At 39.9% G+C, this 10360-nt stretch overlaps 1 protein-coding gene across 1 annotated transcript in view; it reads left to right on the top strand.

The window, feature by feature from the left end:
- The window catches only part of NALCN (sodium leak channel, non-selective), a 284614-nt gene that overhangs the window by 201072 nt on the left and 73182 nt on the right, over window positions 1–10360 (top strand). The window contains exon 17 of the mRNA XM_010831483.1: window positions 8612–8685. Coding sequence (XP_010829785.1) covers window positions 8612–8685 — 74 coding nt within the window. The remainder of the gene's footprint in view (window positions 1–8611; window positions 8686–10360) is intronic.

Here is a 10360-nt window from a genome sequence, read left to right on the forward strand (position 1 = left end):
TTGCCGTGCACAGGATCTGTCATATGCACTTTGGGATTAATTTTCAGTTCACAGGTGCATGAAAAATTCAAATACAGATAAATGAGATACCACCTTCAACCTGTATAATTTTAAGTAATTGCTTATTTCCAATTACTATATTTTATGTAGGAGACTTGTTCAATAAAGTGGTTCATTACAATAATTATACTACACTCTTCCCGCAGTATGACATTCATCAAGGCTTGCTCATTGGACCATGGTTTGGGGCTAATGGATGTGTTTTTATAAATGCTTTCCCACTTAATATCAATCTGTCAACATTTTCAAGGTGAGAAAAGAAAACTAAGGCCTCTCAAACTTTTTCCCGCTTAGCAACAGAAATGTATTGTTGACAACTCCAAAACAGAAAAGCTAGTTGAATGTTATAATATTTGTGGGTTTCTTTCTCAAATAAATATGAGTGGCTCCATTTTGAAGGTTACTACAGTGAAAGAATGTTCTTCAGATATAAGCAAGGAGCACCCCAGAGGAATCTAATATTCCCTGATAGGCCTGTGTTTACTTCCAGTTGATTAAATAAATTGAATTAATGTTCCAATTAGCTAAAAGTTGTGACGGATCCCTGATTTTAAGATTCAGTAAATGTGAAATATAAATCCGGTAAACCATCCTGACTCTAATGGGTTAGAAAGGTCATTGATCTCTTTTAATGCTTCATGGTTGTTATTCTGAAAGATCAATTATGCTTACATAGAGGAAAGGAAGAATTTGGCTCGTTAAGATTTTGCATTAGGCGTTGGGACAAGTAAGAGCACGTTGTACGTGTAAACAAATTCTTTCAACTCAAGCAAACAATGTTTTATTACAGTAGAGTTTTCAAAATGCTTTTTAATTTTTCTTTTATTTAATACTGCTTTGTAAATACTTTTAAAATAATATGATATTTCGCATAGACATCATGATATAGTAAAAAACTGTCCAATCCAGAACTCTATTCATAATTCTGCAATCTATTATCTGAGTAACCTTAGAGAACCTAATTTTTGTGAACCTCAGATCTCTCATCTGTTAAAAAATAAAAAGAGAGAGAGATAGAGAAAGAGAGATAATAATACCTACCTATGAGGATTAATTTGAAGATTAAGTTTAAAATATGTAATATAGTACCTCACCATATGATCAAAGAGCCAAAGAAATGAATAAGGATTTAATGGATTTGAAATATACAGTTTACCAGTTTCGTGTTATGACCATTTATACAATTCTTCATTCAGTGACTAAAGAATATGCATTCTGATTCAAGAACACATGAATGATTTACAGAACATGACCATTTACTACCCTTTGAAGGAATTCTGAAGAGAAACCAAATCAGTATGTTAGGCATCATTTGGCCAACATATAATAAAGTTAGAAACTAAATAACGACTACAAAAAAAACAAAACACCCACACATTAGAAACTTTAAAACCACTTCCAAATAACTGAGGGAGTATGGAGGAAACCACAATGGAAAAAAAAGCTTCTAGAACTGAAAAATAATGCATGTTGTATATATCAAACTTTGTGAGAAGTAACTAAAGGCATTTTTAGAGGAAAAATCATGGCCTTGAATAAAGTAAGTAAAGGAATAAGTGCTGACATTAACCTTCCAAGTATTTAACTCAAGTGTTTAGAAAAGAATCAACCAGCAACACAGTAAGGCAGCAGAGGAGAGATAATAAAGCTAAAAGCAGACACTAATTGAAAAGGAGAAAAAGAATCAATAAAAGTGTCAATAGAACTGTGTTCTTTAAAAAGACTAATAGAAGTGATAAATCTGCAAAATTCAACAAGGGAAAATTAAGGAGCCTTCCGGGAAAGTGACAGAGACATTGGCATAGTTTCTTAATCTCCTGTAATTCCCATAGGAAAATAAACAGAATGCCTATATAATGCACCAAAGTCTATAAACAATACTTACAACAAACCAAGGTAAGCCACGAACTCTAGGAAAAAGCAGGTTCACAAACTGAGAGCCACATGTTTTGAATGGTGCCTTAGTCTGTTTGAGCTGCTATAACAAAATACCACAGACTGGGGGGCTTAAACAGCAAACATTTATTTCTCACAGCTCTAGAGGCTGGGAACCAAGATCAAGGTGTCGGCAAAGTCAGCGTTTGCTCCTTTTCCTGAGTCACGGGTGTTTGCTTTCTTGCTGTGTCTTCGCCTAGTAGAAAAAGGAAGAACATCTTTTTCTGGTCTCATAAGGACACTCATCCCCTCTTAGGCACTTTATCTTCATGACCTAATCTAAACCTGATTGCCATCCAAAGGCTTCTCTTCTAATAGCGTCACACTGGGGTGAGGACTTCAGCGTAAGAATTTGGGAGACACAAACATTCAGTTAGTAACGCGAGATATTGGTGTCTGTAGGGAGGAAGCCAAGGTTAGTTACAGGGCATCAGATGCTTCTGGGAACAGGCAGATACCCTCTTCCTTCCACACTGAAGGAAAACATCCAGGAGTGGGCTCAAAAATAACAAGAGTGGTCAAGGAGAATGCAGCCTCAGAAAAAGTTGGTGCTGGCAGGAGGGAGTGGAAACAACCAGGAAATCCCAGAAATAAAGCTGCCTCGTTTGATCCCTATTTACATACAGAAGAGGAAGCCCTGAAATTAGGAGAGAAATACTGGAAATATAGGAAAACAAGTTTTGCCTGAAAATGAGCAACCAAAAATCATCAAAGTCAAGTTCCATAAAAAAATTAGAAGTAAAAGATTACAAGTTAAAAGTTACAAGTATAAGATTATGAGGAAGAGAAGTCTGTCCTGTGGACCACGAAAGCTGCCATAAGGACACTCACAATGAGCTCAAACTGTGCGATTGTAAAATAAGTGAAAAGATGTTACATATCGCATAAGATTAGGAGAGAAACCTAAGTAAGAATTAGAAAACTTCCAGCACTGAGACATGTAAAATATCATGTATGAAACGAGATGCCAGTCCAGGTTCCATGCACGATACTGGATGCTTGGGGCTAGTGCACTGGGACGACCCAGAGGGATGGTATGGGGAGGGAGGAGGGAGGAGGGATCAGGATGGGGAACACATGTATACCTGTGGTGGATTCATTTTGATATTTGGCAAAACTAATACAATTATGTAAAGTTTAAAAATAAAATCTAAAAAAAAAGAAAAAGAAAAGTAATCATCTGTCCTATTTGTGATCATAAGCAGTTATCTTATCAGTTCAGTTCAGTCGCTCAGTTGTGTCCAACTCTTTGTGACCCCATGAATCGCAGCATGCCAGGCCTCTCTGTCCATCACCAACTCCAGGAGTTTATTCAGACTCACGTCCATCAAGTTGGTAATGCCATCCAGCCATCTTATCCTCTATGAACTCTGTCAGAAGTCAAAATGAAAAGTTTACAAGGACAAGTAGCTTTTTGCTTTTTCATCAGTTTTTAACTCAACCCTGAATGTGTGTAAAAAAGTAGAGGCTTACATAAATCTAGCCTTGGTAAATTCAAAAAAATTGACATCATTCCAAGGATCTTTTCTTATCACAATGAGGTAAAAAAAAAAAAAAAAAAAAAACTTCATACGTAAGGTGCTAGGACTCAGGAAAGAACTGTAAATAAAAGCAATGAATGCTAAATTAGAAGGAACATAACCTGATTGCATACATCAGTTGATGCTTTAAGAGAAAAAGAAAGTTAAGGAGTGGCAGTTGTAAGAAATCAGGAAAAAATGAAGAAAGAGATTGAAATGATTTAAAAGAAAATGGCAGACTGAAGAAAGTAAAACATGTCCTACCTCTGTATCTTAGGAGTCCCAAAAGAGGAAAGCCAAAGCACCAGAATAGAAGAAGTACTCACATTTTCTGAAATACACAAAGATTTGAAAGTATGTGTTGAAAGCATACATCATTTATCCAAAAACATCAATCATGAATGACCAGAAATAAGACCTATTCCAGAAAAATTACAGGATCTTAAATTAAAAAAAAAATCTAGCTCCAAAAAACAAGTGATTATTTGTTTATGAAAAAGAAAAGAACATTTAGATTCCCATCAGCCTTTTCAGTAACAATGCTTTGTGTCAGAAGAAAATAGAGTGACATATAGGATGGTCAGAGAGGGTGTATGTGATCTAGGTTTTTTAATAACTAAGAAAACTGACTTTCAAGATGTAAGAATGTAAGTAATGTATGATGTAAGTAATATTGTGCCCACGAGCCTTTCCTGAAAGACCCTCTAAAAAACATAACTGCAGACAAGCATTATTCCAAAAACACTCGGCTGGTTTTCATCATTTCAGGTGCCTGTCAGTATCTCCTGCAGCCAGAAGAGGGCACTGCACAGCAGCGTGGCTCTGAGTTCCCGATGCTTAGGGCCTGTCCTTGGCTGAAAGAACTGTGCAAGGCTTTACTAAAGAAATCAAATAACTAGATCATCCCTATATAGGCCTTCTTTATTTGCAAAAAGAAACAACAGTTTATAAATACATATCAAGGCTAACAGATATAGATACCTACACAGATCTATGTAATTCTCTACATCTGTATCTATAGAAGATCTAGGTATCTTTCTTCTGTCAAGAATCTCCCAAAGTTGAATTGAATTTATTCTATTACAGTATTTATACTTCCAGTTTATTCTGATGTTAGTTATAAAATCAGTTCCCAGCGACTCCTTGGTATGAATTAGAAATGTATTCTGACACTTTTATGTATAGAATAGATAAGTAATAAGGACCTACTGTACAGCACAGGGAACTCCACTCCATGCCCTGTGGTGACCTAAATGGGAAAGAAATCCAAGGAGGAAGGGATATATGTATACGTCTAGCTGATTTACTTTGCCGTACCGCAGAAACTAACACAACATTGTAAAGCAACTCTACTCCAATTAAAAAAAAAATCTGTTTTGTTCAGTTCAAGTGTAGGACAAGGGAGATCTGGAGGCTCTTTAGAAATCATTTAGAAACCTTTGGGCTTCCCTGGTGACTCAGAATCTGAGTAAAGAATCTGCCTGCAATGCAGAGACCAAGGTTCGACCCCTGGGTTGGGAAAATCCCCTGGAGAAGGAGGTGGCAACCCACTCCAGTATGCTTGCCTGGAGAATCCCATGGACGAGGAGCCTGGCGGGCTACAGTCCATGGGGTCACAAAGTGGGACATGACTGAGTGACTAGCACTCTCACTTTTCTTTAGAAATTACAGGCAGTGCAGAAATAATTTTATAAACAATAGAACAGGTACTGTCCCCAGTTTCTGCGAAGGTGTCTCCCAACATGAAGAGCACTGTGTTAAGTGTCAGCTGCCCTGATACAGGGCCTGTAGCTGGGTGATTGCGTTCAGGCCATCATCTTACACTAAGGGAAAGACACAGCCACGGCCTGGGCCCTTTCGTGACTGTGTGAACACCTTTCACTGAGTCTGCTGTCTTCAAAGGGACTCCACTCAATGTTCCTAAGGAGATGTGCTGTTAAATCAATGCCCAAAGTCACTTGTCAGTCGAGGGGATAAAATGTAAGAAAGCTTTATGATTTGATCACGGCAAGCGGGCTTTTGTGTGTTACCCTGAAAATGTAACTTTTCAACAAAATGACTTCCATTCTTGTTTCCTTGTCTATACGTTAATTTATTCTCCCAAGAGTTCTAGTGAATAATGAAACCAGCTCCATTTTTCATTATTGAGAACAGATGAGTATACTGGCTGTCCTCACATGAGAGAAACTGCCGGTGTGTTCAGTGGTCCTTCCCTTCATGACGGGCCTGCCGTGATGTAGGAAAGTCCTGTTGCTTATGGTGACGTCCTGCAGGTTGTCACTTGTGCTGGGATGACCAGCTCTTCCCAGCTCTGGCCATGTGGCCGTGTGGGTTGACATGACCGCGTCTGTTTCTGGGTTTGTCCGCAGCCTGGGGCCCTGTGACTTTGCACCTCAAGTTACTCATCTTTTGTTCAGCAGACCCTGGGTGGTCTGTCTTTCTCTGAATACAGAGTTGTTCAGTCTCCTGCTTGATCGTCTTCCCTCAACTTTGTTTGGAACACATGGTGCCTTATAGTATTTCCTCCACTCGCCTTGCTGGAAGGACCACCTGACTCAGCACTTAAGCGGATAGTTTGCACCAAATTAATCTGCCCTGTGTACACATTTCCAACTTGAGTCCTTTACCCACTGCCTCCTTTGCCTGTAGAAATCTCAACCAGCCTCCAGGCCTAGTACGACTTCTACTTCTTCAGTCGAGTCTTTGCTAACTATTTCAGACACGCCTGGCTCTCCCCCACCCAGAACCTTACCACCCCTTCTCATCTTTCCTACATCTTTCCTGCATATCACCTAACGCTTTAGTAACTACTGTGTCCTGCTTTTTTCTGATAATCTCATGTGTCACAGCCTTCTCTTCACAGTTACTCCCCTACATACAAACCTTCAAGTTGCAAACTTTCAAAGATGTGAACGTGTGTTCCCATACCCAGTCACGCACGTTAGCTCACGGGTCTGGTGGACATTGTCAAGCGTGTGCATCCTTTACAAGTGACTGCACTTTTCTGTGCCTTGCTGTCAAGACTATGTAGAGCACAGTGGTGCAGTATCTTATTTCTTGCCTGTTCACTCGATGCCAGTCCCGTATGCCAGCTGGTGTACCGCACTACTGTGCTTTTCAAGGTGTGTGTGTGTGCACACTCAGTAGCATCACTAGTGTCTGACTCTTTGAGACCCCATGAACTATAGCCCACCAGGCTCCTCTGTCCATGGGATTGTGCAAGCAAGAAGACTGGACTGGGTTGCCATGCCCTCCTCCAGGGGATCTTCCCAACCCAGGGATCAAACCTGGATCTCTTGCATTGCAGGCAGATTCTTAAGCACTGAGCTATTGGGGAAGCCCCACATTTCATGGTACTATACTGTAAAGATTAAAAGTGTTCTCTTTATTTTTTGTGCTTTTTTGTTTTTTATGTAGTATTTGTGTGAAATGTATTATAAACCTATTACAGTACGGTACAATACAGCCGATTGTGTTAGAGGGGGGCCTCAGCTAACTTTGTTGATTGTTGTTCAGTCGCTCAGTCGTGTATAACTCTTGGTGACCCCATGGATTGCAGCACGCCCGGCCTCCCTGTCCTTTACCATCTCCCAGAGCTTGCTCAAACTCATGTCCACTGAGTCAGTAATGCCATTCAGCCACTTTATCCTCTGTCACTCCCTTCTCCTCCTGCCTTCAATCTTTCTCAGAATCAGGGTCTTTTCCAATGAGTTGAATCCTTGCATCAGGTGGCCAAAGGATTGGAGCTTCAGCCTCAGCATCAGTCCTTCCAATGAATATGCAGGACTGATTTCCTTTAGGATTGACTGGTTTGGTCTCCTTGCAATCCAAGGGACTCTCAAGAGTCTTCTCCAACACCACTGTTCAAAAGCATCAATTCTTTGGTGCTCAGCCTTCTTTATGGTCCAACTCTCACATGCATACATGACTACTGGAAAAACCGCAGCTTTGACTTTGGACATAGTCCAAATTTGTTGGACTTATGAACAAATTGGACTTATAAACACACTCTCAGAACAGAACTCATTTGTATATAGAAGACTTACTGTATAACTAGGCTTTTGGAGTCTGGTAAGCAAGACCTCAGATTCTAAGGAACTCTTTATCTCCAGTAGTCACTAAAATCATACTAAGGACTCAGTAAATCTAATCTGTTGATCAAAATGAATAGGGCTTTGTCTGAGCACTGTCTGTGGTCTGCACTACCCTTCCTGGTCCTGAATCTTTCCAGGCTGCTGTGCTTCTGTCCTCTGCCTCTGCCCCTTTCCCACCCTCTCTGGCTACTCTATACGTGCCACCAATCACCTTCTGCAACTAGGAAGCTGAGTTTGGGGAGTGTGTCTTCAAGTTTGTAGCCAACCTCCAGGATTGTTTTTCTCATCCTTCCCCCTGCAGTAATTTCATCGTGGCAACAAGGAAGAAACCTTTAAAGTTCATCTCATTTTTGTCTTCATGTCTGTAGGCAAAAAAAAACTCCTAAACTCATCATTCAGATTAGGATTGGGTCACAGGCCCGGAACATTTTACTGAAATATTAGGGAACATTTTACTGAAAGATGGCGATAGGGGTCCGGTAGTCATTGCAACCTTGAATTCTTTGAAAACTGAAAAGCCTGTGTGGTTGGAAGGAGTGCTCAGTCATGTCTGATTCCTTGAGATCCTGTGGCTGTAGCCCACTGGGCTCCTCTGTCTATAGAGTTTTCCAGGCAAGCATACTGAAGTGAGTTGCCCCTTCCTCCTTGAGGGGATCTTCCTGACACAGGGATCAAACCCGCATCTCCTGCATTTCAGAGGGTTTCTTTATCACTGAACTATTGGGGAAGCCAGATGTAGGGACATTTTATTACCAATGAGCACAGCCAGTGTGTTGCCCCCATAGCTGTGACATGTGGCTGAAAAAGCTTGTTTGCAGTTATATTCAAATAAAGTAGGAGTAGAAATTAAAATTAAATGATAGAATCAATCATATGAGGATGCTTTAGTGAAAACATTCATGCCTAATGTTTTAATAGTGTAGCTGTTTCGTGTATGTAATGATCTTTTGGTATGTTTCCCCTTTACATTCTGAAACTAAAGTCACACTCATAATTTTACAGCTTCGCAAGTCTGTCTTCAGCATCAGGGCAAGGAATCTTCTAGAAAAGGAGACTGCAGTCACGAAAATCTTAAGGTAACACCATTTAACATTGATACACAATTAAACACAAGTAGGGTTATATGAAACAACAAAAAAAAAGCTGTTTCTTTAAAATAATGAATAATTTTCTGAGTATTCATATATACTTCCTGCTAGAAAGTAGGTTTGAGTAACTGTATGCTTAGAAATAATGTTAAACACATCATTGATGTCTTGAAAAAGTAATATTTTACTAACTCAATTGGTCATTTTCTCTTTCATGCACTTAAACATAAATTTTAAGTACGGACAATGGCAGAAAGATGGAAATAACTTCTCCTTACAAGTATTATGTCTTTTGTGATGTCTAAAGGACAAATCACAATTTAATGGGAAAATGGTAAACGGGAAAGCTTTCTGTATTTTTAATTTGAGTCACAAAACCCAAAATTTGTATTCTTTGTCATTCGAGAAGAACTCTGCCCAAAGTGAAATGAGTGGCAGACTTCTGCCGTTGTTGTTACTTATCAGCTCTGGGAACAAGGTTATGATCTAAAGAAACTGTAGCTGCCTCTCTATTTTATTCATGTGCTGCTGCTGCTGCTGCTACGTCGCTTCAGTCGTGTCCGACTCTGTGCGACCCCATAGACGGCAGCCCACCAGGCTCCCCCGTCCCTGGGATTCTCCAGGCAAGAACACTGGAGTGGGTTGCCATCTCCTTCTCCAATGCATGAAAGTGAAAAGGGAAAGGGAAAGGGAAGTCGCTCAGTCTTGTCTGACTCTTAGCGACCCCATGGACTGCAGCCTACCAGGCTCCTCCGTCCATGGATTTTCCAGGCAAGAGTACTGGAGTGGGGTGCCATTGCCTTCTCCATATATGAACACAAATCACAAAATTAGATCATAATTCATAAAACCAGATATTCTGTCAGGTGGGTTCATAGAAGCTTGAACCTAAATATTATAGATGCTTGAATCTAAAATATTAAATAGATAAATATGGTCAGTTATTTCTGAAGTGTAGTCAAGTTGGGGGTAAAGAGATAATTAAGAAGAATATGAATTTTTAAAAATTTTATAATTATATATCAATGTTAATAAATTTAAAAGAATTAATACCACAAATAAAGTGATTGTAATTTATTAATTTATTTAAAATCAATGTATATTTAAAATCTGTAAGAATCAACAGCATATCCATTTTAGAATACTTATACAAACATGTAATTTTAATTGAAATCTGCCTTAAAGTATCAGGAAAGAAAATTGAGTGAGCTACTTAAGCATATTTTCCAAGACCATGTTATAAAGTAGCATGATCACTATAAAAATGCATAAGCATTGGAATATAATTTATTGGTGTGTGTATTACACAGATGTGAGTAAGAAATGGGCTTCCCAGGTGGCTCAGTGGTAAAGAATCTGCCTGCCAATGCAGGAGATACAGATTCAATCCCTGGGTGGGGAAGATCCCCTGGAGGAGGAAGTGGCAACCCAGTCCAGTGTTCTTGCCGGGAAATTCCATAGACAGAGGAGCCTGGGGGGCTACAGCCCGTGGGGTCGCAGAGTCGGACACGACTGAGCAACTAAGCACACATGCGTGTGTACCTAAACACTGGAGCCTGGAGGTGGAGTGGCTGACTGGGGAACAGATCAGTCCATAAAAGGAAGCTCTCTCTGCTGCTGCCGCCACGTCGCTTCAGTCGTGTCCGACTCTGTGCAACCCCAT

This window comes from Bison bison, unplaced genomic scaffold (assembly GCF_000754665.1).
Source record: "Bison bison bison isolate TAMUID 2011002044 unplaced genomic scaffold, Bison_UMD1.0 scf7180017864527, whole genome shotgun sequence".
Classification (NCBI taxonomy): Eukaryota; Metazoa; Chordata; class Mammalia; order Artiodactyla; family Bovidae; genus Bison; species Bison bison.